The sequence below is a fragment of the Panthera uncia genome, assembly GCF_023721935.1.
Source record: "Panthera uncia isolate 11264 chromosome B3 unlocalized genomic scaffold, Puncia_PCG_1.0 HiC_scaffold_1, whole genome shotgun sequence".
In the NCBI taxonomy this organism is placed as follows: domain Eukaryota; kingdom Metazoa; phylum Chordata; class Mammalia; order Carnivora; family Felidae; genus Panthera; species Panthera uncia.
The window spans coordinates 87,091,417-87,119,192 of record NW_026057582.1 but is presented as its reverse complement, the minus strand read 5'-3'; the positions used below and the strand labels follow the sequence as shown (position 1 = coordinate 87,119,192).

The following is a 27,776-nucleotide window of genomic DNA, read 5'->3' as shown; positions in this document are numbered from 1 at the left end:
CCCAGCCCCAGGCGGGCGGGACCTTTCGAATCTACCCACTTGGACCGCAGGCCCCGGCTCCATCCGCTAGCGCCTCTCCGCCTGGGGAGGCGACAGTGCGGCACCAGAGACTGGGGCTTCCCTGTGAGTGCCCCTCGGGCAGAGCCGGGCGCGCGGGGCTCCGCAGCCGAGACTGGGGCAACGGGCGGGAGGCGGAGGACTGGATGCGGCACGAGCCCCTGCCCCGCCCCTTTGCGGGCGCCGCAGCCCTGCGCCGCGGGCCTGCGTGGGCTCGTGCGGACCCCTCCTTCGCGCTCCTCGCCTGCGGCCGCTGCGGCGCACGCGCGCGGCCTCGCGCAGGGCGGGGAGAGGCGGCGGCCCCCGGCGGCCGGCCCCGAACCTGTCAGACTCGGGAAGCCGGCCTGGAGTTGCGGGCGCGGCAGGCGCGAGGACGGCCCCGCTCCCCGCCCGGCCCCGGGCCGAGCTGCGCGAGTCGGCCCCGCCGAGCCGGCCGGCCGGGGGCGGGGAGATGAGCGGCGGCCCCGCGGCAAAGCCCCAGGTAGATGCGCCGCCCCCTCGTGGAGCCCCGGAGCCTCCGGGCCGGCCTGGCGCCCCTTGCCGCCCCGGGCTTCGGAACTTGTGGGCAGTATTGGGGCGCCTTTAATTTATAGCGTGTTTCGTGTTCCACAGGATGGGGAGGGACGCGCGGCAGTGCCATCGGGAACTGGCTCTCCGGTGAAGTAGGAGCCGCCGGCCGGCCGCCTGCACCGAGCCATTCCGCGCCGCGGCCGCTCAGCCTCTGCCATGGCCGGATCCGGCGCGTGGAAGCGTCTCAAATCTCTGCTACGGAAGGATGATGCGCCGCTGTTTTTAAATGACACCAGCGCCTTTGACTTCTCGGACGAGGTGGGGGACGAGGGGCTTTCTCGGTTTAACAAACTTCGAGTTGTGGTGGCCGATGATGGTTCTGAAATCCCAGAAAGGCCTGTTAACGGGGCGCACCCGGCCCTCCAGGCCGACGATGATTCCTTACTGGACCAGGACTTCCCTTTGACCAACAGTCAGCTGAGTCTGAAGGTGGACCCCTGTGACAACTGCAGCAGACAGCGAGAGTTACTGAAGCAGAGAAAGGTGAAAACCAGGTTGACCATTGCTGCCGTTCTTTACTTGCTTTTCATGATTGGAGAACTTGTAGGTGAGTTGTGTGGCCAACTCACTTTCCATTTACCTTGTCCGGAGGGTTGTTGTCAAGCTTTAGCTACACAGGATTTGAGGTTTAAACGTTCTTTTCAGGAAGTTTGTTATTTATCAGTATACCGATCTGGTGATATGGAAAGGCCACACGGTTCCAAAGTGCAGATCAACCTAAGTACAACATAAACTTTCAGAGATAACTGACATTTTCTTCCAGTTCTCCAAACACCGTGACATCTACTGTAAAGCTAAGGACATGAGCTTCATCGTATATCATTTAACTTCCTCTTTAAAAAAATTTTTAAAAATAATAATGGCCAGGTTAATTTTTGCAACCTTTAAAAATAGTAAATGACCTAGAATAACTTAGAATCATAAAATTATGAAGGTATGAAATGACCTTACTGAACACCTGCTTTACTTTCTTTTTCACACTTAAGGAATCTGAGGGCCCAAAAGAGGTTTAAATAAGTTGTGAGGACACTTAGCTGGTTAGTGAAAGAGCCACATCTACAGTCCCGGTCTCTATTTTTTTTTTTTTTTTTTTTGTCTGCATTTGACTTCAGGGGTCTCTTCATACTCTTTCCTTTTGTATTTATAGCCAAGAGATTTTCAGAATTAGATACTACTAAGCTTTAAAGTTTTTCATTATAGTGAGGATCTGAAAGGAAACAGACGGCTCCCCCAGGCTTTATGAACTTGGTTTTTTCACTTTTTAATTACTCAAGTAATACATTCTCACTATAAAATACATTCTTAGAGATTAATTTCACAGTCACATTAGTGTAATTGCTAACTTCTCTTAGTGACAGTTTACAAAGTGACATAAAAGCAAGGATCTTATTCTGCCATGTTTCTTAACGAGGACCCATGATGAGAATAGAGGTGGCAGTCCAGATTAAGATGCTGGCTGGAGGTTATATGTGGGAAAATTATATACATTTCCTACCTCATTTTATACCTCCTCCCCAGTCCTCACTTCAGCCATGCTGGCCTTCTTTGTCCCTATGACTTACAAAGCTCTTTACTGTCCCAAAGGCCTTCAAACTAGCTGATCCCTCTACCTCAGTGGCTCTTAAACTTTTTTGATCTCACTATATAGTAAGAAACACACTTAACACTGTGCCCGGGTGGGCATGCATGCATACATATGTAGGCATGTATGTACACACACACACACACACACACACATATAGCATATATATGTATAATTAAGACAAAAGTCTTATTTCTTGTGATGCATTCTAATATTTTTTCAGTTATCCCCCCAGCCCACTTAATTGATTTCGTGTTCCACAAAATAGATCAGGGCTTGCAGTTTGAAAAACACTGCTTAACCTTGAGTGGCTTTTCCCAAATCTTCTCTTGACTGGTGTCTTGACATTCATATCGTACTCCAAAAGATACCTCTGAGAGACCTTTTCTGACTGACTAAAGTAAACATCTCCTCTCTCCTGTTCTGTCCCCAACTTTAAAAGCCCAAAGCATGAGATTATCTTGTTTGTATATTCACTTGTTTAATATCTCTCTTCTGCTGAAATGTAAGCTGCGTTCTCAGCACCTAAAACAATGACTGGCACAGAGTTGACACTCAATAAATTTGTGTTGAATTAATTTTTATTGTGTTAGAGAATTATAAATGCTTAAGCTGTAAAGAAATTAAAAGGAGTTAAGCTGTAGCTGATAAGGCATGGCCTCAGCAGACTAAGATTCAATGACTTGCCCAAATTCACACAGCTAGAAAGTTGAGTCAGTCAGACTTAGTGATTCTTGAAGTTAATATTTAATATTTGAAATTAAAGTCACATTAATCACAATTTTCCCCCTTAAAATTATTTTACCTAAGTAAAAATTAAGATAAAATTGTTCTGACATACCATTTTTAAAATCTGTTATTTGGTAGATGTGGTTTTGTGAAAGCCACAATAAGTATTTTCTTTCAAATATTTATTTTCAAATAGAAAAATCTTTTGTTAATACAGAAATGCTAGTACTTAGGATAAGCATTAACAAATATGCAGAATATTAGGTAGAGTTAAATTGTATATAGTAGAGCATTTATTAAAGTGTATCAAAAACACTTAGAAATAACGTATCTTATATAGGAAGTATGGAATAATTTAAAAAATGAAGTAATTTAAAGATCTGAAAGAGAAGACTTGATTTTGAATCTTGGCATTGCACTAATTTGCTCTGAGACTTTAGACAGGTCTATTCTTCTTTCATTCAGCAAGTATTTTTTGAGTACTTAACTCTGTGCCAGGCACCGTATTATGTATTGTGGTATGCAATGCAGACAAAACTATTATAATCCCTACTGTTTGAAGCACTTAGTCTAATATAGGGCACAGATATTAAATACATAAGTAAATTTAAAATTCATATGGACTTAAGTGTTATGAAGAAAAAAAATTAGGTAGTATAAGATATTGTAACCAAGGGGACATAGTTTATGTATGAGCCATATATAGTTAAACCAAAAAAAAAGAATGGTAGGAGTTATCCAAGCAAAAGGAGTAGAGGAGTTTTCCAAGTGAAGAGAACAGCATGTACAAAGGTCCTAAAAGCCTCCAATTTTTTAAAAGGACCTAAAAAGAAGGCAAGTTTGGCTCGAATATAGTAAGAAAAAAGGAAAAGAGACAGGAGCGCCAGGTCAGGTTGGTTCTGATAGACCATGTTAAGAGTGCAGTTTGGTTTTTTTTTAAGTTTATTCAATTTTGAGAGAAAGAGAGAGTGAACAGGGGAGGAGCAGAGAGAGGGAGACAGTATCAGAAGCAGGCTCCAGGCTCTGAGCTGTCAGCACAGAGCCCGATGCGGGGCTCGAACTCACGAGTCGCGAGATCATGACCCGAGCTGAAGTCAGAAGCTTTACCGACTGAGCCACTCAGGTGCCCCAAGAGTGCAGTTTTTAATTAAAGTACAACGAAAAGCCAGTGGAGCCTTTTAAATGGAGAATGACATGATGGGATTTATCTTTTTAAAATACTGTTGTGGCTCTTATGTGGAGATGGATTGGAGAGTGCAAAAATGGAAGCAAGTAAACTATTGCAGGAGTCCAGACAAGAAATGATTATGGCTTGGATTAGTGTGGATGGAGAAAAATGAACTGGTTGAGAATCATTCTAGAGGTAACATTAACAAAACTTACTAATGGTTTAGATATGGGGATTAATGGGAGAGCAGCATCAGGAATGATTCTGAAGTTTCTCATTTAAGCATCTGAGTGTAGGGAAATGTATGTCATGTATGAAGCAGGGAGGAAATACAGAGCAGGATATAGGCATCGGCTCAAGGGTTGTTTCAGACATGTTAATTATCAATTGTATGTAAAATAGCCAAGTAAAGATGTCTAGTGAGCTGTTACATACGAGTCAGTAGTCCAGAAGAGAGGTCAAGTTAAGAGATACAGTGTGTAATGCCATCAGAATGTGAAAAACCACCTAGAAAACCCAGGTTTTGGGGAACTCCAACTTTGGAAGTCAGGCAGAAGACAAACAGGTATTCCAGAATCTCAGAAAATAGAGTATTTCCAAGTGGAAATAAGTTGAAGTTGCTGAAAGGTCTAAGAAGATGAGAACTAAAATATCCTTTGGATTTAGTAATGGTTATTGATTAACAACTGCATTTTTATTGGGAGTGAAAAAGCTTGAATGAATGAATGCAAACAGACTTCCAGATAAAGATAGCAAATGAACTCATGTATCTAAATGTATTTTCTCCTGAAGCCTCTCTTAAACTATAATAAAGGGAATTTTAAATACACACACACAAAAAACCGTATATCCATCCATATGTGTATGTGTATGTATATCCACAAAGATTGGGAAAAGTAGAGACAAGATAAATTTGGGAAACTAGAGATGGATGAAAGAAGTAACTGACTTAATAGACCCTAGGAAGCCAGCTCCTAAGCAAGCAGTTGGGGACAGCCAAGAAGCAACCTAATTCATCAGAATTCATCAGAAATACCTAGAGAATTTATTTGTAAGTTTGTTTATTTATTTATGTATATAGAGACAGCACGAGTTGAGGAGAGGCAGAGAGAGAAGGAGAGACAGAATTCCAAGCAGGCTCTACGCGGACAGCGTGGAACCTGATGCAGGGCCCATAAGATCGTGACCTGAACTGAAATCAAGAATTGGACACTTAACCAACTGAGCCACCCAGGTGCCCCACACCTAGAGAATTTATTAAATAAAACACAAATTGCTGGAGGAGAGTTTCTAATTTCGTAGGTCTGGGATAGGGCCTGAGAATTTGCTTTTCTAACAAGTTCCCAGGGGATGCTGATACTGCTGATCTAGGGACCATACTGAGAACTAACTACTGCACTTCAGAAGCCTCAGTAGGCCCAGAATTGTTTGCACCAGATACCCCTAGGAGTGTGGGTAAAGAGGAAGACTAAGGAAGCTAGTTAAACCCTGTTTAAGAGCCAGTCGGATATAATAATATAATTCCTATCCAGAGAAATAGATTATTTATCAACAAGAATAGGCTACGGCAGCTGGGTGGCTCTGTTGGTTGAGCGTCTGACTTCTGATCAGGTTACAATCTCACAATCATGTGTTTGAACCCCACATCAGGCTCTCTGCTGTCAGCACAGAGCCCACTTGCGATCCTAAGTACCCCCCTCTCCCTACCCCTACCCCACTTTCACTGTCTCTCAAAACAAACTTAAAAAAAAAAAAAGATTAGAAAAAAATGAGCTGTTGTAAAAAAGAAAATCAGGGTAAAGAGCTTTTCAACAATAAAAACAAAATTTTTAAACTTCATAAAAGTTAGAAGAGAAGATGAATTAAGGTAATCTCTTAGAGAGTAGAGCAAAAAGAGAAAAAAACATAAGAAAATTAGTGTATCAATCCAAACTCCAAGTAATAGGAGTTTGAGGAATAGAGAAAGCAGAAGAAAAGAAATTACCAACAATATAGTTTAAGAAATTTCTCCAGAACTGAAGGGTGTACATTTCCAGATTAAAACAGTCAACAAAAACCCAGCAAGTTGGGTGAAAATAAACCCACACCAAGGCGTATCATTGTGAAATTTCAGAATACAGGGAACACTTTGTTATCTGTTGCCTCAGGCAGCTGCAGTGTTGAACAATTCCCTGTGATTGTTTTTGACAAACCTTCCTTAGGGTTTGCATAGGGCAGATCCCCAAGTCAAGTCCAGTGAAAACAGCCTTGCTAGTGTGGCTTCCAGGGAACTACCAGACAGATCCAATAATGCTAGTTCTTTGGGATTGGGCTTTTTAGGAGCTCTAACCCCATCTGATACCTTGCAGTGGCTGCCAGACTGATTTTCACTGTGCTTGTTGGTTTTCAGGGCTACCACAGAGCTGGAGAGAGGGAGATGGGTCCAAGGTGAATTAGAATGCCACAGAGCTCACTGTTCTTATAAAGATTCAGTCATTTTCCTTGAATTAATACTTTCTGTGTCAGCCTTTGGTTAATTTCCAGGGTTCTGAAAAAGCTGATTTGGACCATTTTTGCACATATTCTCCCTGCTTTTGTGGAGGAGATTATTTTCAGAGGTCCTTAGTTTGCTAGTTTTGCTGATCATTATCAACACATGGCTCTTTAAATATGTTAACTAAAATTAAATAAATTCAACCCCTCAGTTGCACTAGCCATATTTCAAATGCTCAAAAGTTACATGTGACTAGTGTCTACTCTACTGGACAGCATACATAGAATATTTTCATCATCTCAGAAAGTTAATGGACAGTACAACTTTGAGGTATTATTTTTATTTTATAAAGAAACTGAGGCTCAAAAGTATTAACTAACTGGCTGAGAGTTTCAGAGAGTCTAAAATCTCATATTATTAACTACCAAGTTATACTTTCTCTTAGTGATTTTAGCTTTTTAATGTCAAGGGAATACATAAAAACTGGTATTTGTATAGAGCACACTGAAGTAAATGGATGTGATTTCAAGATCGCCAGCTTGTGTCCTGCTGCTCTTGGCTGTGCACACTCATCCCAGAAAGAGAGGGAACAGTGGCTCAGCACACTTATGTGTCATAATACCCTGACCATGAAGTTCATTGTAACAGTGATTCTCAGAGGTACCAAGACTAGAAGCGTTGACGTCACCTTGGGAACATGTTAAAAATAGGGATTCTCAAGCCTCATCCAGCTCTATTGAATTAGAAATTCTGGGAGTGGGGCAAGCAATCTGCAGTTTAACAAATCTTCCAGGTGATTCTGATACACAAAAGTTTGAATGCTTGGCATAAAAAAGCTTATTTAATGAATGGTGCTAGGAAAATTGATTCACCATAATAGAACAACATACATATATGTATACACACACATACACATCTATGAAATGAATTTTACATGCTACATATACATATAATGGCTGGAAAATCAGTGTTAAAAATTGTACTCTAAATACCATCTTTAATCCTTCTGAAACATTGCTGTCTATAACCAAGGGAATCAGTTAAGGTATTAATTAGTTAATGTACTCATGTACATTAAAAAAATGTCTTCCATTTAATTTTGTGTTCAAACCCTCACAACAAGTGAGTCTCTACGTTTACCTTTTTTGTAATATTTATATATTGTGGTTATTAATTTCAGTGTCTCATAGGATTAGTAGTTTGAGTAAAAGCTGCAGTGCTAAACCACAAAAATTTCTGTGTGTTAGCCTCCAATTTATTGGTACTTAATTTTTTAAGGTCATTGACTCCTCAGAGAATCTGTTCTTAGAAATGAAAATTTTCTTTTTTTTAATTGTTTTTAATGTTTATTTATTTTTGAGAGAGTGAGCAAGCAGGAAAGGGGCAAAGAGAGAAGGAGAAACGGAATCCAAAGCAGGCCCCAGGCTCTGAGCTGTCAGCAGAGTCGGATGGGGGGCTGGAACTCAAAACTGTGAGATCGTGACCTGAGCTGAACTTGGACTTAACCAACTGAGCCATCCAGGCGCCCCATGAAGGGGATGTTTTCATCACAAAAATATATACATATTTAGTGTTCTGCATAAAATTTCAGAATACCTTGATTTAATTGTGATTGGATAAATATTTAATTGAAAGTTGATGTTTTCTAGGATGTTACATATTTTTGGTTTGATTGCTTATGTTTATTATTTTAACTAACGTATTCCTTCTTCTCTCTCACCCTTACTCCAAGGTGGATACATTGCAAATAGCCTAGCAATCATGACAGATGCACTTCATATGTTAACTGACCTAAGTGCTATCATACTGACCCTGCTTGCTTTGTGGCTGTCCTCAAAATCTCCAACCAAAAGATTCACCTTTGGATTTCATCGCTTAGGTAGGTAATTGGAGTTTCTTTTGGTTTATCAAGTTTTATAGTAAAACCACAATGAACTATAACTAACCTTTGATTAACTGAAATCTTTCTGGTGATAACCTATTTGAAAAAAGCAAATGACAACAGATGAACAAGATTTATTCAGATACATATATTCAGGGTACATTCAGCCTAGTCAGCTAAACTGCTTACACATGTAAAATTATATGGTAATCATTAATCTTTAAGTGTTGTTCCCTATTTCCTGAAGATGTTATCAGAAAAAAAGTTTACCTTCATTTTATTCAACCAGGCAAAACTACATGGGTTTGTTAATGTGTATTAACTTTTTTCTTTCACTTCAGGTGTTCCAACCAAAGCTACTGTAGCCCAGATCTTAAGCAGTACTGTCATAGGTATAACATATACTGTGTGGCTGACCTTCACTGCTGCCACTGTATCAATATAATTCTGTAAGTGCTGACAAAGATTATTTGCTTGACCAAAGTTTAGTCAGTCTCCTGAACCTTCTCCCAAGCCCATCTGTGCACTTCCTTATAAAATCTTATTTTAGCAAAAACCCTTCTAAGCCAATTTAACAGCACCCCCACTCTTAATGTCTGATGGATTATCCCCTAGGTGATGTCTCATTGCACTGGCTTGTGTCTAGCGAGAATTCTGTTATGTCAGTTTAGCCAGAGTCCCCATACTCCTGATGTTTCCCCTTAGTAATTTTCCATCCACTGACTCCCACCTTGCTCCATGGCTGTAAATTCCCCCTTGCTTATTCAGTATTCAGCGTTGAGCCCAATCTCTTCCCCCACTGCAGAGTTCTGTTACAGTGGTCATGTAACCTATCTTGGTAGCTTCCTCTCCCTGAATAAAGTCTTCTTTACCATGTGTTGACAAGTGTCATTAAAATTTTTTTCTTTCACTGTACACATATTTTTATTTTACTATTTTGAGCAAATAAGAATTGAGAGTTAAAATCATACATTGTTATCCGTACAACTCTTTCCTGTGTTACTGTGTTTTTAGATTTTTTACTTATTTTTAAAATATGTATAAGGCAGTTACTTGAACTAATATGTGAAATGCCATATATCCAGATGTCATTTGCTTAGAACCCAAAAATTGACATTTAGGTGGCTTCAGCAAAACCTATCTTAAAGAACCAGAATTAACAACTTGTAGTTTAATTTTGTAGAGACACTGACACTCTAATATATCAGTATATCTGCTGTCACTGACACTGCTAATATATCAATCAGTTCTTCCCCTTCTTGGTTACTTTTTAGCCTAATCTTAACTAAGCTCTAGGTCTTTTAAAATTTAGTCCCTGCGCCTTCTATGTAAAACTTGACATTGTGCCTTAAAGGCTATATATTTCAAGGAGCTATCCTGATTATCAGATTGGGAAATTATTTGGCATCCCTACCCCTTAACTGCTTGCTGTACACGAGAGCTAATGCCCTGAGTGAGGTGTTTCTGTTATTTGTTAAGCCACTGCATAACGTACATTGGGATGTGTTCCTAAAACACACCCCACTGTTTACCAACATACTATACGCTCATTTGTTACCTGATTGCCTTGGGCCTTTTAAACAACTTCAAGATTATTTTCAAACTTTAATTTCTTGTGATTTAAACGCCTTCAATTTAAGATCTGACACTCAAACACAGCATCATGGAATGGGGGTTTTTACCTTCCACTACTATTTGGAAGAGTGCATTTCATTTTGTCCTGTGGCTCTTAACCTTTTAGGTTATAGAGCATTTGGAATGCTAATGAAAATAGTGGAGTTCTCCCCCAGAAACATGCAATAACAGAATATAGAAAGTCCCGCATATAATAAGAACCCATAATCATGAAAATTCTGTTAGATATCAAAGTAGTACTTAGTGTTTCTCTAGGTGGTCACTTTGTTTCATCATAGATAACACGCACTATGAAAACATGAGAGAAAACAGAACTCGCTGTTCTATTTATCTCTGCAAGTTTCTGTGGAGAGTTGAATCTTCCTTTTTCCTTAAAAGTACAAAGTTCACACTTGTGGCCTAGATACCAGCATTTGACTCCTGTCTCTCCTGAGAGTTCCTTGAAATAAAAACAACAAAGAGAAGCAAGGGATTGGGTCACTTTAAGCAAGAAATTTCTGGAAGTTAGAAGATAGATGGGAGTGGGTTGGAGGAAGAAACAGGGAAGCTGTAGCCTAGAGTACACTGAGCCAGGAGCTGGATCAGCCCAGCAGACCTCCAAAGAAGAGCCAGGGACAGAAATGAGTAGGAGGGAGAACTGGGGCTGAAAACAAGCACAATTAATTGAATGGCTATAAATGGGAAACTGTTGCACAACCTTGTGCCTATACTAAAAGCCACTGACTTGGGCACTTTAAATTGTTGAAATGATGAATTTTGTCTGAAGTTTTTAAAAGTCATCTAAAAAAAAAAGAGTTGTTAAAATCTAGGTAGATGAGTATTTCCCAAAGGTACAGAGGGACTCAAATCTTCACTAGAAGGGCCTTTTGGGATCTTCATTTTCTTCTTTGCATTCCAAAATTTTATGAGGCTATATCTAGATATAGAACTTACTTCACTTATTCTGCTCTTTGGGGGAGGATTAAAAAGACAAGGATATGTAGAATTGAATAAAGCTGTAAAAGCAGTGGCTGTCCTGTGTTCCACAAAATATATTGCTTCATGAGTAATCTCTTCACGTTCTGTAGGAGAACGTATGTTTATATTGGACACTTGTAAGTAGTGTGCCTCCTGTGTCTTGGGGATTCAGGTCCTAAAAAAACGCTGCAAAAGGAATCCCCTTCTGGTGTGTTAACTGTCGTTGAATTTTGTTTTGATGCAGGGGAGGGTGGGGGGTAAGACAGGAGTTGGTTTTTTTCTTTGTTGATCTGTCTTGTAAATATGTAAAGTTTATGTGTTGCAAGAATAAACAATTAATTTCTAATAGAAAGGATTTCCTCAGAGAAGCCTTGTTTTCATTCTGTCCCCTTCATCCCTTCCTCTAATCCCACTCCTTATTAGTAATGATTTTAAATTTGTTTCTGACCTATCCTTCCAGCATTTCCTTTTGAAAGTACAAGAGAATATATACATATACCTCACCACCTTACTTTATGTGTTTTTCATACATGTTCATATCCTGTTACCTGTCACCCTTTCTTATGCAAAAGGCAGCATACTGTGTACCCTGTTCTAGACCTAGAGGTGGGTGCCTGTGAATGATAGTCAGATATTAGTAGTACCATTCCTTAAATTTATTTCCTTTTTGTTTGCTCATCACACTTTATGTATGCCTAATAGCATTTATCACATTTTTATAGCTATTTTTTATGAAACCGTATCTCCTAGACCATGAATGAAGTAGGAATGGAAACGTATGTAAGTGCAGTATAAGAGATTATTAATTGTTGCATAGTCAGGCTGAGTAAATAAAGACATGAAAACTGTGAAACATTATTTAGTATACCTCATGAACCTCAAATCATTGTGTTTGGGGTGCATTAAACCAGTGTCCAAACTAGGAATAGGGATATTTTTGAAATTTGGGGACTAATGTATTTGGGACTTGAAAACATTTATCTGTAATTCTGAAACTGTGGTCATGTTCACAAACTACACTATAAAAATTTATATGATCCATAACATAACTGAGTACTGACTTCTAGATCCCTTTGACATAGTAAGAAATTAGTCAAAAGAGTGTTTCTTCTTGGTGTCAGTCAGGGGCAGCCCTATTTGTTTTTTACCACTTTTAGAGTTTTGTGAATAAATTGTCTTTGGTTCAGATCGGAGATCTGCAGTTTTACTAGCTATTAAGACCTTTTGGAGAGTGATTTAATCTAAGTACAAATTTTTGTGTTTGTTTTTTTTTTTTTTTCTGTAAAATAGGAATGATAATACTTCCACTGCAGAATTGTAAAAAATACATTAAGGTGGTAAGGTATAAGTACTTACCAAACCTGCTACCTGGCACAGAGTAAATTCCCAATAAAAGTTAGTTCCAATCTTCTTTTCCTTCCCTCTTCTCCCTGCCCACACTTACCCACACTTTTCATATCTTTGAAAATGGTCCACGCCCCCAAATTGCCTGCCTTCCCTTCCTGCTAATTGGAATTCTTGTCTTTGTGTAACTGTCTAAGCTAGGTAGGAGAAAAGAAAGGTGATTCATCCTGATGATTAAGCAACAGTTTAAATTTTTTTTTAATCTTTTATTTATTTTTGAGAGAGAGACAGTGTGAGTGGGGGAGGAAGAGAGAGAGAGAGGAACACAGAATCCAAATCAGGCTCAAGGCTCGAGCTGTCAGCACAGAGCCTGACATGGGGCTCGAACCCATGAACCATGAGATCATGACCTGAGCGAACTTGGATGCTTAACCAACTGAGCCACCCAGGCGCCCCTAAACAACAGTTTTTAAAGATGCACTATTTAATTCAGGTCTTTTGTAGCACTTTTGGCAATATAAAATTTATTTTAGCAAAAATCATTTAGTGAAGGTGAGAGAAAGGTAGTTTTAGTTTGAGGGGAAAAGCAAGTGGCCGTCCCAGGAGTCAGTTCCATTCTGGTGATACATTCCTTTCCTTCATGTGAACTCAGAGATTGTGTAAAATCATTCAGGTTTTTCTGTTTTTCTTTTTTTTTCTTTTATTACATTACATTGGCAATTCTTTTGTGGGAAGAGGGAGAGTTGGCTAGGAACCATTATATGAGCTATTTTTAAATGCTTGGATTTATTTGACTGTGGGTATGTCCTCTTTTTCTGGAAGTTAAAAACCTTAGAACTTAATGAAACATACTATAGGAGAAATCCTACAAATCCTTAGGAGGAATAGCACTATCTGCCAGACAAGGGGAAATGCTGTTCTAAAGAAAACTGTGAAAACCCTTGCTTGCTTTCTACTTTTATCCTTCTCTATGGATTATGAGCATAATTGACTCTTATTTATGGCTTTTCTGTCACTTCTTGGGCTGAAGAAGCTGCATGGCTTAAAGATAGAGATAATATGAAAGGACTATAGTAAGCAGAGTTGTCTGTATTTGAAATAAAAAAAGCAAGATTTACATTTTGGCAATGCGAATCATCAGCCTAGGTTAATGGCAAAGTGACAGTGTAGGAGTGTAGCAGTGTGTGGTTCCACTCAGCAGAGACCTTGGCAGATCTGGCTAGATGATGGTTGTCCTAAGGTAGGTATATAGTTGTAATGTTAATTCTGTGTAGTTTGTTATTTTATTCCCTGATGCTAAAGGAGCAGAAAGTTTTCAGCTAAAAAATCTCTTCCCCCATACATGCAGCAAAAAAAACATCATCTCTTCTCCTTAGTGATTCATTTTAACAGCTTCCTCCCACCCCTGACAAGAATTATGCCTATTAATTATTCACATCTTAGAATTAATTGATATCACCTGAACATCTGGAAAAGAATAGGTGTGTCCTAGAAATGGGAGTTTTTACTAAGGCTGAAGGAAGCCATGAGTGAGGTGGTCAATGTTGGACAGCCAAACGTCAGTTTGACAGTGCTGGGTACCTTGGGTGTGGGGTAGAGGGAGTGGTGAGAAGGCAGGAAATAGAATTGAGAATAGCAGTTGAAAGGATCCAAAGATGAACTTTGCAGTTTAGCTTGGTGTTCTGGTGGCAACAGTGGGCCACTGAAAAATGCCTTAGCCTGAATGCAGTAGGGCTGTCTGTGATTAAGTTGAAATTCAAATACACGTTTGGAAATTCTAGCCAAATCCAGCACAGCCTACTGATTTTCCTTCTGTTTCCTTCCTATCTTTTGTTGGAAGAAGGTAGTAGCATAAAAGGAAATACAAGAGACAATGTGTCTCCATTCTCCTTCCCTGTTCGTTTTTGTAAACCTCTGAAACCTGTCTTTAGATGTTTGCTATAATTTTTTGAGGCAATAGAAAGACAAACATTATATAATTTGAAGGAAATCTATTCATTATTGGCATCATAGCATTAGAAAAGTTAGCAGTTATGATAGGCCAGTACATCTGGCCACACTCATGGAAAACAAAGTATGCTTGGGTTGAGTTTGGTTTACATAGTTGAAGCAGATTGTTAATCATTCACTGAATCGGTGCTCAACAGGTTAATTGAATGAATAGTAGTATAGCTTGGGGAGACCAGCAGTAAATATATACACAAATACAACATAATTATAAATTATGTTAAATGCTATGAAGTAGGGGCACCTGGGTGGCTCAATTGATTAAATGTCCGACTTCAGCTCTGGTCATGATCTCACAGCTTGTGGGTTCGAGCCCCACGTCGGGCTCTGTGCTGACAGCTCAGAGCCTGGAGCCTGTTTCAGATTGTGTGTGTGTCTCTCTCTCCCTGCCCCTCCCCTGCTCGTGCTGTGTCTGTCTCTCTCAAAAATGAATAAACATTAAAAAAAAAAATTTAAATGCTATGGAGCAAACGAATATGGTACTATGATGGAGAATAACTGGAGGACAGAGAAGGAAGGACTCAGTGTTTTTCATATGAACCTTGAAAACCTCTAGTTTTGGCAATTTATAGATGTGTTAAAATATGCATTTTTCACACTTTATAGTACTGTCAAAACTTGATAATCATCTGTGTTTTCTCCCATTTGATTTTTTTTTCTTACCATTTATTAGCCATTCAAACCAAAACTGTTTATTCTCTGTATGTGAAATTCAGGGTATATTTTAAAAGACCTAAGTGATGTAATAATAACATGTATTCACTCACCTTCCTCTTCCAGTGCTACATTTCAGTCAGGTGGAGTGAGTTAATTATTTGTGTGTAAAGTAGCAAAATATGTTAGAACTACTATAATAATAGGTTTTCTAGAATTTCCATAAAAATCTTTCAAGAGTTTTTAATTTATGATACATTTCCAGTCAAGTTTACCTAAATTTAAATTTTAAATTTAAGTTTACCTAAATTTTAAATTTAAGTTTACCTAAATTTAAATTTTAAATTATGATACATTTCCAGTCAAGTTTACCTAAAGTTACCAGGGTAGTAACTTTCACAGAAATCTGGGTTTTTGTTTTTGTTTATTTTTATTAAAAAAAATTTTTTTTAATGTTTGTTTATTTCTGAGAGAGAGAGAGAGACAGCATGAGCAGGGGAGGGGCAGAGAGATGGAGGGAGACACAGAATCCGAAGCAGGCTCCAGGCTCTCAGCTGTCAGCACAGAGCTCGACGTGGGTCTTGAACTCACGAACCATGAGATCATGACCTGAGCTAAAGTCGGAGGCTTAACCTGACGCTCCAGAAATCTGGGGTTTCAATTGTGAAAGTTCCTGGGTCTCCCTTCAAAGATGAAAAATCTGTATGTTATGTATTCTTTTTTTGTTGAAAACCTTTATTGTATGTTATGTGACCAGAGACTAACCCAGAGCAAGAATGAGAGGAGTAGAGCAAGTCATAATGTGGTTGTTGATGGAAAACTTCCCTCTCTCTTAATTGTTGGGGGACAAAAATCTTGCCTATGTTTATCTGCATTCCATCATGTTAAAGATACTATGGGGAAAAAAATCTTAAACGCTCATTCCTCCCATTCTTGATATTTCACCAAAATCTCATTTATTCATAGTGAAAGAGCTTTTATCAAAAGAAATGATCATAGTAGTACTATTAGGATTTTTAGCTATATACTATCATCTGTGCCTTATACTTCTCAGTTATAAATCTCAGCCCTAAAAATCTATTTCAGGTTTTCTTTTTCTCCTTTTGCAGTTATCGGTATCCTGTCTAGAAGACATTTTGACAGGTGATTAGAATAAAAAATAACAGATGAGGGGCGCCTGGGTGGCTCAGTCAGTTAAGCCTCCGACTTCGGCTCAGGTCATGATCTCACAGCTTGTGGGTTCGAGCCCCGCCTTGGGCTCTGTGCTGACAGGTCGGAGCCTGGAGTCTGCTTCGGATTCTGTGTCTCCCTCTCTCTCTGACCCTCCCCGTTCATGCTCTGTCTCTCTCTGTCTCAAAACTATATAAACATTAAAAAAAAAAAGGGGGCGCCTGGGTGGCTCAGTCGGTTAAACGTCCGACTTCAGCTCAGGTCACGATCTCCGGGGTCCGTGAGTTTGAGCCCCGCGTCGGGCTCTGGGCTGATGGCCCAGAGTCTGGAGCCTGCTTCCGATTCTGTGTCTCCCTCTCTCTCTGCCCCTCCCCCGTTCATGCTCTGTCTCTCTCTGTCTCAAAACTATATAAACATTAAAAAAAAAAAATTAAAAATAACAGATGGATGTCTTTGCTTTTCACCAAGGGAACTAGACATGAGGCCATTCCTTACTGATTACTGGAAAAGAGATACTGATACCAGGATCCTAATATGTTATTTTGGAAAGTTCTAGGAATCAGCTGGATTCCATTACTCTTAACTGTGGGCAAGCATTGGGATCCCTTTTATGCTACTCACATGGGTGAAAACTGGTATGGAGAACTGCGTGTTCCGTGGCAGGAACCCTAGTGGGCCTTCTAAGTATGGGAATCCTCCCTACCAAAAATCTGGTCATGCTTTAGTTTGACTTTCACTTCATTTATTTATTTATTTTTCAATGTTTATTTTTGAGAGTGGGGGGAGAGGCAGAGAGAGAGAGAGAGAGAGAGAGAGAGAGAGGGAGGGAGGGAGACACAGAATCTGAAGCAGTCTCCAGGCTCTGAACTGTCAACCCATACACCAAAGCAGGGCTCGAACTCACAAACTGTGAGATCATGACCTGGGCCGAAGTGGATGTTTAACTGACTGAGCCACCCAGGCGCCCCTCACTTTATTTTTTTTTTAAGTTTATTTATTTATTTTGAGAGAAAGTGCAAGTGTGAGCAGGGGAGGGGCAGAGAGGAGGGAGAGAGAACCCCAAGCAGGTTCTGTGCTGTCAGTGCAGAGCCAGAGGGACATGGGGCTCAGTCTCACCAACCATGAGATGATGACCTGAGCTGAAATCAAGAGTTGGATGCTCAACTGAATGAGCTACTCAGGTGCCTCCATTTTACTTTATTTTCAATGTGTTTTTGCCTTATCTGAAAGTTCACAGTAAGATAATTATAAGTGTTTAGGAAAATTATCACTGGGAGGTGGGGTTGCCAGATTTAGCATGTGTTATGTGCATACACACATTCTTTCAAGACACCCAGTATGTCTGAAAAATTGCATGGGACATACTTATACTAAAAAATTATTTTTTGTTTATCTGAAATGCAAATTTAACTCGACATTCAGTGTTTTTTATCTGGCATACCTACTAGTGTAACTGTATCATTTACCATCCAAACCAGGACACTTTTGAGAGTAAAGTGGAGCACTTTTAATAATTTTGCCAGGACAACAGACATATTGGGACTATCCCAAGAAAACTATAAAGTATTGTCAGCCTAATGATAAGAGGTTCTGAAAGGATATTTGATTACTGGTTTTAGATTTTCATAAGCAATCACATCTTTATGTCATTAACTTGTATTACTATGAATCTTCATAAATGTAAAGTGTATTGCTTTATAATTTTATATTAAGAAATATGACTAAGGCATCTTGACACATGATTGAAGTTCTCTTTTTTGGGAAGGTGTTGGGGGAAGAGTTTGAGAAGAATTGGTTTTATTTATTGAGTGAGTGAATGAGTGAGTGGGAGCAGGGGAGGAACAGAGAGAGAGAGAGAAAGACAGAGAGAGAGAGAGAGAGAGAGAGAGAGAATCCCAAACAGGCCCTGAGCTGTCAGCACAGAACCAGATATGGGGCTCAGACTCACAAAACTGCGAGATCATGACCTGAACCAAAATCAAGAATTGAATGCTTAACTGACTTAGCCATCTAGGTGCCCTGGTATTTTTTTAAGTAAACTCTAAACACAACATGGGGCCCAAACTCATGACCCCAAGATCAAGAGTTGCATGCTCCACCGTCCGAGCCAGCCAGGCATGCCAGGATTGGTATTAAATATGAATTCGAAAGATAAAATTCTCTTACTTTGTGAGTTAAGTGAAGCCACCACTAAGTACATGAAATTACGGTTTAAGGATATTTTAATTACTTCTTTTTATTATATATATGTGTATTTTACTATCAGCAGTTATAACTTAAGACAAGAAATTCTGTATGTTTTCTGTCTTGTATTTGACTTAATTCTTCTCTTCTAACCTGTGTACTTCTTGTTTTGGGGGATATAGTAAATAACCTATTATTCACATTTAGCTCATCCTTCTTAATTTCATAGCCTTTTATCATCTGCCCTTGCTCAACCTAACTAACTTCATTTTGCAAATCCACCCATAGATATTTGCTACATGACAACCACTCTGCTGAGTGCTACAGTAAATGTGACATGGGAGGAAACTGGTCCTGTCCTCAAGCTGCTGAGAGTGTGCACTTGATGTGGTAGTCTCTCCACAGCTTTGTATATTTCACATTGTTTTTCTCTGTCTTCTTAACCCCCTGTCTCTTTTGAAGTGTGATGATTAGTATGTCAGAAATGGGCATAGCATGGTTTTGAATAGGAACTGTATGTTGTCATATTCCAACATTTGTTCAGCTGATGCACAGGATTTTATTGGAATTTTGTCTACATTAATGAGAGGTGTTCAGGAAACAGCTTAAAACAACTACTAGATAGTTTTTCTGTGCTGTAACTTATGCATCAGAATAAAAATGTATCAAAGTTCAACAGATTTGAACTGCCTGAGGAACCTTTGAGCAATGAGTTGACTCAGATAACAGTTTCTCAGATTGTTTTACCTTTAACAAGATTACCTGGTTTCTCTAAAGGAAAAATTTTCTTTACAAGTATTTTCTTGCTTTTATTGTTTTGATTATCAACAGTTGTTTTATATTATAATGTTGGTTAATTATTTAAAAATGTAAGTACTTCCCATTGCCCTATTTGTGTTATCTTGAAAAGCTATAAAATTATTTCTACTGTATACTCACATGGTAAAAAGTTTATATGATATAAAAGCATATATAGTGCAGTCATCCCTGTCTCCCAGCCACCCATTCTTTTCATAACCAGTTTTTTGTCAATATTTTATATATCCTTTAAGAGATTACATGTGCAGATATTATTATATATTCTTTTTTATTTTCACATAACATACCATATGCACTCTTGTGTACTTTGCTTTTTTTATGTAACACTGTAACTCCTTACCAGAACATAAAGAGCTATAGTCCTTTTTTTAAGAGCTGCATATTATTCCGTGTTACAAGGCCCCTACTAATCACTTTATTGTTTTCAGTTGCTTGCTCTTATATACAGTGCCTGATGAACAGCTTCATAACATCTCATTTTGCACATGTGCAACTCAATTAGCATGAATGTGTATATCATTGCAAGAAGAATTTCTGGGTCAAATTGTATTCACGAATAGTTGAATGTCTTATTGTTTTTATGTCTAATTGTTTTTCTTTAAAGGTAATACATATCTGTGGTAAAACTTAAAACCTTACTGAAAAGAATAAAATGAAAAATAAGTTCTCCAAGCTTCTAGCCCCACTTCCTAGATGTAACACTTTGTTGTCTTTCTTGTGATTATCAACTTGCCTAATACTCATTTTTCTTTTTTTTCCTTGTTTTTTAAACATAAATGGCTTTATGATATTCCAGTATATGGATATATCATACTTCATCCAGTAAGTTCCTGATTGGTAGACATTTAAGATGTCTCCAGATATTTTTTGATACTAGTGAGGTTACAGTGAAGAACCATGTAGATACATGTATTTGCATACATATCATGTGTTCGTTCTATTGAATAGATTCCTTGAATCAAGGAATACATGCACTTTAAATATTGATTCATTTTATAAACTGCTCTCCAAAAAGATAGTTCCACTCGATACGTCCACCAGTATATCCTTGCTAACTCTGGTTAGTAAGATCAAAACTTTTTAATCTTTATGTGTTTAGTAAATGACAAAACACAATCATATTCTTATTTGAACTTCTTGTATTATGATAAGTTGGTCATTTCTGTTAATTTTCTATGTGTTAATATTTGTGTCCTTTACACATTTTTGTTATGGGTTGTTCACTTTGGTGTGATTTGTAAGTGTAGTCTTCTATTAGGAAGTAGTCTGTGATCATGTATGTTAGAAATAATTTTTTCTCAGTTTTTCATTTTTTACCATGTGTATGTTCTGTTAAATATACACAGTTTGGACCCTAAAGAGATGAGGAAAAGGTGGAGAGTGCTGGGAATGAATTAGTGGAAGATCCAGAAAAAACTACTAAACACATTTTAAATAAGGAAAATAACATGACAGAAATGATACAGTGTTTTTGTCTCTTTAGAGAAAAGATATAAATAAACGATTGTGAAGTGTTCAGTTTGTATGAAGTGTAACAACACGCAGATATATCATTTTTTATATTTTTCCCTCCAGAGGTTTTATCAGCTATGATTAGTGTGCTCTTGGTGTATATACTTATGGGATTCCTCCTATATGAAGCTGTCCAAAGAACTATCCATATGAAATATGAAATAAATGGAGATATAATGCTCATCACTGCAGCTGTTGGAGTTGCTGTTAATGTAATGTAAGCTCTATTTTTTTTTAATGTAATAGCTTTATTTTTTAGACTAGTTTTAGGTTCACAGCAAAAATTGAGCAGAAGGCATAGAGATTTCCCATATATCCCCTGCCTTCAAACATGCGTAGCTCCCGTATTATCAGCATCCTTCAGCAGAGTCATGCATGTGTTACAGTTGATGAACCAACGTGAGCACATCACCACACGGTGCCCCTAGTTTACATTTGGGTTCATTCATTCTTGGTGTTGTATATTCTTTGGGTTTGGACATTATGGTGTCACACACTCTATATTGTTTTCACATCGATATTTTTAAGTACTGTGAACTGAGAGATTTTTATACATGCATTCAGTAATGTGCAGTGGTATTTTTATGTATTTTGAAATTATATATGTTAAATATGTAATTTTTCTTATGCTAATAAAACACTTGGAATTATGAATTCCTCACTAGTTTGCTCAATTATGCTGAAGTTTGACCAACAATGAGGAATTTAAGTGGGACAAAGTTTTTTTTAACTTTTATTTTATAATACTTTTGTATTAATAAGATATTTTTAACTACAAACTTTTTTCCCTAAAAACTATGAAATTTTTAAGTTTATACTTAATCATTTGGATCAGCAGAAAGCAAACTTTCTTGTAAAGGGCCAGACAGTAAATATTTTAGGCTTTGAGAGCCATGCAGTCTCTTTTGCAGCTGCTCAACTCTGCTGTTACAGAACAAAAGCAGCAACATGTAATATATAAACAAATGAGCATGGCTGTGTCCCAGTAAAACTTTGTGTACAAAACCAGGCATTGGGCCACATACGCTTTACAGACCATGGTTTGCCAATCCCTGCCCTGGCTTCCATTCCTACTTAAAATAAAATCAAAATCCTTACCATCACCTTTTTGATAAGATCCTGTGTACCTCTCTAACTCATATCCTAGCATTCTTGCTCACTTTAGCGACGATGGTTATCTTGCTTTTTTGAAACACGTAGAGCACATTTTCATACAAAGGCCTTTGCCCTGGTATTCCTTCTGCCTAGAACCACCCTTTCACCACCACCTGCTTCTTTGACTTGATTCGAGTCTCTGCTGAGAAGGAATCTCAGAGAGACATTGTCTGACCGACCACCCCCGCCCCCCACCTGACCCTAGCACTCTCCATCCCTCGAAGTGCCTTACTTTTCTTCAGAATAGTTGCATTGCCTGGCAGTATTTTCTGTATTCATTTGTTGAATTCTCTCCCTTCTCTACTAGGACAGAAGCTAGTAGAGCTTCTACTGCTAGCATGGGGATAGGGATAGGTCTGTCTGATTCACTGTTTTGACCCCAGCACCTAGAATAGTACCTGTTACGCAATAGGTGCTTAGATATATATTAAATGAATGAGTTCCATGTTGTCTCATTAGTGTCTGATTAGCAATAAATATTTTTATCAATACTGCTAGGAAGAATAATAATGTTTTCTTTTATTTTTGACAGAATGGGGTTTCTATTGAACCAGTCTGGTCACCACGCCCATTCCCACTCTCTGCCTTCGAATTCTCCTACCGTAGGTTCTGGGTGCAGACACAACCATGGGCAGGACAGCCTAGCAGTGAGAGCTGCATTTGTACATGCCTTGGGGGATTTGGTACAGAGTGTTGGTGTACTAATAGCTGCATACATCATACGATTCAAGGTAATAGGATTGCTAATTTTTCTATTTTAAAATATATTTAATTTCAATATTAAAACTAAAGGTAATTGTCTTTTATCAGTATATTGGACACCAAAGCTAGTCTTACTCATTTTGCATTTAGGGAGGCTTAACTGAGCCACCAGTATAGCTCTTTTGCTAACACTAAACACAGTAGTATCATTTTACAGAGTAACAATCTGTAGCTGGCTTCAGTACCACCTTCACTCAAGTTTAAGCCTTGTCCCTGAACTGCTAGGTACTGGCATGTGTGCTGGACTAGAAATCCAGAGATTTGGGTTCTAGTCTTGGCTCTGCCATTAATACTTTGAGCAAGTATTGAGCAAGTAAGTCCCTTAACTCTAAACTCTTATTTATTAGGTTTATTTATTTTGAAAGAGTACACACAGGCACACACATGCACGAGTAGGGGAAGGGCAACGAGAGAGAGAGAGAGAGAGAGAGCGAGAGAGAGCAAGAAACTCAGGCTCCTCGCTCAGCATGGAGCCTGACTCAGGGCTCTATCCCATGACCATGAGATCATGACCTGAGCTAAAATCAAGAGTCAGACACTTAACCAATTGAGCCATCCAGGAGCCCCTCTAGATCAGATAAGTGGCTGCTAAAACTCGTTTGAGCTCTGATATTCTCTGGTTCTGGTTGGAAGATTTAGGGAAGGCACAGAGGAAAGCAGTAGAACAAATGATTAAACCTCTGGAAATAGGTCTTGTGAGGAAAGGCATTTAAACAATCCAGGAAAGAGTCACAGTATCTAAATTGTAAAGGTATTCTTCAGTCCTGGCAAAGGAAGCTAAAGAATGGGGGACATGGGGACAGAGTATGGCTTGTTTTGCTTTACAGTCTGTTTTATGTCAGTCTGTACTTAATCATATAATTTTGCTCTGTCACCTTTCAGCCAGAATACAAGATTGCCGATCCCATCTGTACATATGTATTTTCATTACTTGTGGCTTTCACAACATTTCGTATCATATGGGACACAGTAGTTATAATACTAGAAGGTAAGATCTCACTAATATCCCTCGTTGTGGGTTTATTACTTCCCTAAATCAGATTGGGGGTGGGCGGGGCACTCTAGGGTAGGTAGGAGTCCTGTCTTTTTCTTTTTACGGATGCTTATAGGTTATAGTAACACCACTTTATGTGTATATAAAATATAAGAATTGATGTGCTCTCCCATCTGTTACCTATTTGATCCTTATAATCACTGAGAAAGGTAGGTAAGGTAGACATTATTATCCCTATTTACCAACAAGGAAATTGAGGTTCAGAGGGGTAACATAACTTGCTTAATTAAGGTAATGCTGCTAATAAATAAACTATGGAGCTAGGACAAAGATGCAACTCTTTCGAGTCTTAATACAATTATGTCTACTGGTTTATTTATTAATTCCTTAATTCCCATTTAACTTGCTATTTTGTTATATTTCCTACATCCCTACTTATATTAAGTATATGCCTATATTTTCAACAGTACATTCATTATCATTGGATGTTCCCTTTTTTTCATTTTTTTTCTGTCTATCCTGGCTTTTTTTTTTTTTAATGTTTGTTTATTTTTGAGAGAGACAGCGTGAGAGTGCAAGCTGGAGAAGGGCAGAGACAGAGGGAGACACAGAATCCCAAGCAGGCTCTGTGCTATCAGCAGGGCTCGAACCCATGAACTGTGAGATCATGACCTGAGCCAAAATCAAGAGTCAGACACTTAACTGACTAAACCACCAGGTGCCTCTATCCTAGCTTATTTGTTAAATGAAGTATTCAGGTTTGATATATATATTTTTAAGTTGATTTATTTTGAGAGAGAGAGAGAGAGTGCATGTGCACGTGTGCCAAGCGCAGGTAGGGGTGGGGCAGAGAGAGAGAGAGAGAGAGAGAGAGACAGACAGACAGACAGAGACAGCACCCAGCCCATCGTGGGGCTCAATCTCATGTGGGATCATAACCTGAGCCAAAATCAAGACTTGGATGCTTAACCGACTGAGCCACCCAGGTGCATCCTTGTCTTAAAGTATTAAGATATTTTAAAGTATTCATTTAAGCTGAATTTGGTAAAGCCGTTTGAGTTCTTTGGAAAAAAAAATTCTATCAGTTATGTATAACTTTTTCCCCCAAATAAACTTTACTTATGATATATTCTAAACTAATAGGTGTACCAAGCCATTTGAATGTAGACTATATCAAAGAAGCCTTGATGAAAATAGAAGATGTATATTCAGTGGAAGATTTAAATATCTGGTCTCTCACTTCAGGAAAACCTACTGCCATAGTACACATACAGCTAAGTATGTTGCTGACGGTAAATCCTGGGGTTGGTGGACTTTGTCTTTGGAATTAAATTTAACATTTTTGCTTTTAAATAAGTAGGAAAATTGTTTCTGCTGGAAAGATTTGCTTTAAGGGAGGGTTCAGACTTTTCAAAAGGTGAGTTGCAGATCAATAATGGCAGCCGAGCAATAATTTTCAATCTCTTTAAGATGAGACATTACAAATTGATTTTTGCTTTCAGATTAAAGCATGAAGTGTATCTACCATGCTGTATTTCTACATAAGAAAAGCTGGCTCTGTTTTTATTTCTTTAGGTCATTTCACAGATTGATGCTTTTTATTTATCAAAATAAAACATGCATGTGGTTTATTTTTTTTTTAAAGTACAGAAGACTTGCAATTGATGTCCAGTATTCTTTCTCTGAGAGTGGACTAGAGGGATTGGAATAATGACAAGCCATCCTGGCTTTTTAAGCTGGTGTGCTTCTCCAAGAGAGGAGCTTCAAGAGGGGAGAAATCAAACTAATAAAAATAGGTTCACTGTATATGAAATTTGTTATTTCCCTGTGTCATTGTAACTTTGTACAATGAATAGTAATGATATTTCCTTGACATTGCAGTTCCTGGAAGTTCATCTAAATGGGAAGAAGTACAGTCCAAAGCAAAGCATGTGTTATTGAACACATTTGGCATGTATAAATGTACTATTCAGCTTCAGAGTTACAGGCAAGAAGTGGACAGAACTTGTGCACATTGTCAGAGTTCCAGTTCCTAATTTTATATGTTTTGGGGACCACTGCCTTATTTATCCTGCAGTCACAGACCTGAGAGCAATAAATGTGCACACCTGAAAGAGAAAATGGAATCCCTGACAGCTGTGTCCATATCAAGCACCTGTCTCTCAAAACAATCACTCTAGCCTGAGAGTGCTACTTTCTGTTTAATGGTAAAAGGAGACTTCACCATGGTTTTCAGATGAAGATGTTTCCAAAACACTATTTATAGAATGAGACGTGACTCTACGGATACCTCAAAGAAGACAATCCAAGACCACATTTCACTAACTGTGACAGAGTACATGTCTTAAAGGAAGCATCAAGAATTCAGTATTTGCATTTAAAAATCCTTTTTAAGGACCATTTTTTATCAAGCTAGTGCTGGAAAACTGATTTTTTTTTATTAGGTAATCTTGACAGCCAGCTTCTGGAATTTGACACCCAGTTATGTTTTTACAGAAATTATTTCTCAACAGATTTCAGAGAATACTAGAAATTATCCAGATAGTGGAATAAGCATGCATTCCTAAGTGTTTCAGAAATGTTTTATTTCACAAATAATGTTATTGTTATAGTTTTACTTTATAAACAACTTTTTCCAGATGTTACAGGGTTTTGAATCTCAAAGTTATCATTTTGGTTATTTGTAATCTTAATCAGAACCAAATCTTTACATGTTGTGGTGGTCACTGTCATTAGGAATATTTAGGAAATATTTTCAATACTATTCTAAATGGCAGAAGTTAATCTTAAATTACTATATGGTGATTTAAAATATAGGAGTGGGGATGGAGTGTGGAATGTCAGATTTAAGTCTTCCTGCAGTCACTTTTATTATTCATGGAATTATCTTAAGAATAGCAGGAGACTGCAAAATGTAAACAATGATCCTCTGTCCTTGTAACAACTGAAAGTGTGCTTGGTACCTTGCTTCCTGCCTCCATACCCATTAGTCTGTGCCCCTTCAGGGTAAAACTCTGGAGAGCTGTGGTTCAGTTTGTAATGCCTATCTTTCACATGTAGATTAACCACATTCCTCCAGAGAGAATTTGTTTGATGATATGGGTTAGGGATTCTCCACGGACTCCAGAAACCCTAAGATATAATTTTGAGGTTTTCCAATAATACCATAGCAGAAATGCCCAAAGAGATAGGGAGAAGACATTTAAAAAGAAAGAAAACATCAAGGGTTTTTGACCTTGTATTTGTGTTGTTTGAAACACAGGAATTGGGATGGACATTCAATCTGTGTTGTAGGGAGGCTAAACCTGAAACTTTCCAAACCGAATGCAACCTAATTGGTACCAGTTGTGTTAAAGGGGTAGCTGTGAATAATCAGGTTTCATTTTGCAACTGTTAGTTTTGTGATTATCTTTATGCACTTTAGAAGTCTATTTTCACAGGGACAGTTTCTTAACCAAGAATGGATATGGTTCTTGAGGTTCTCAGAGAATCAGAGTACAATTACTAGGCAAGTTGTGAATTAGAAGCTTAGATAAACATGCAGATGACTTATAATATCAAAGAAGGAGAGGAAACAGATTTCGTGTTTCTACCAAGTACCTCACTGTAAGTAAACCTAAGATAAAACCTGAAGTTACCTAAAAGATGATTAAGAGTTGATGGTATCCCCCAAAAAAGGGTTGATGAGGGTTAATGGTATCTAGTAAAACCCAGTGTTTATTGAATTGAATTGAAAATTAACCTTATGCGGTTCTTGCTGTGAATCCATTTAAAATGATTTGAATTTTTCAAAAATTTGAGTAGTACATACATAGTTTAAGTCAAAATTCTCTTAAATGTGGAAGGCAATTAAGAATAAATGAGAAGCATTTCAGTGGACATCTGGGCATTACGGACTTTGGGTACCTAGCAAGAGAAAGGAAAAGAACATGCATTGTATGCTTATGGCTTTCCCCACATTTGCAGGTGTTTCCCATGTGTCCACTGAGCTTGTTTCTTGTAAACTTTCCTTTATCCTAAATAGGCGTATCTTACTTTTCATATCGACCTGTTCCTTGAAAAAGTTATATGATAAAACAGTCTGAAATTCATTTGAGGATTGAAAAGGATTTTTTGTAAAAT

The 27,776-nt window shown here is 38.3% G+C and overlaps 2 protein-coding genes across 3 annotated transcripts in view; one reads left to right on the top strand and one right to left on the bottom strand.

Annotated features, from left to right (window-relative positions):
- The window catches only part of BLOC1S6 (biogenesis of lysosomal organelles complex 1 subunit 6), a 131,467-nt gene that overhangs the window by 80,400 nt on the left and 23,291 nt on the right, over positions 1 to 27,776 (bottom strand). The gene's annotated exons all lie outside the window — the stretch shown is intronic.
- Positions 784 to 27,702, top strand: SLC30A4 (solute carrier family 30 member 4). Of its 2 annotated transcripts, XM_049613582.1 has the most exons (7): positions 784 to 1,174; positions 8,312 to 8,458; positions 20,807 to 20,960; positions 22,431 to 22,629; positions 23,543 to 23,648; positions 24,798 to 24,932; positions 25,536 to 27,702. In XM_049613582.1, the coding sequence occupies exons 1-7, from the start codon at positions 784 to 786 to the stop codon at positions 25,688 to 25,690; spliced, it is 1,287 nt and encodes a 428-aa protein (XP_049469539.1). In that variant the 3' UTR covers positions 25,691 to 27,702. The 2 variants fall into 2 exon arrangements, with proteins under 2 accessions (XP_049469539.1, XP_049469540.1); XM_049613583.1 differs by lacking the exons at positions 20,807 to 20,960; positions 22,431 to 22,629; positions 23,543 to 23,648; positions 24,798 to 24,932; positions 25,536 to 27,702 and adding an exon at positions 8,803 to 8,906.

Bases quoted from the DNA above. Each gene is read 5' to 3' on its own strand.
- SLC30A4 (XM_049613582.1), top strand. From the start codon at position 784: ATGGCCGGATCCGGCGCGTGGAAGCGTCTCAAATCTCTGCTACGGAAG. The intron at 8,459-20,806 runs GTAGGTAATTGG...TTTTCCCTCCAG, and splicing joins CTTTGGATTTCATCGCTTAG to AGGTTTTATCAGCTATGATT. The intron at 22,630-23,542 runs GTAATAGGATTG...GTCACCTTTCAG, and splicing joins CATACATCATACGATTCAAG to CCAGAATACAAGATTGCCGA.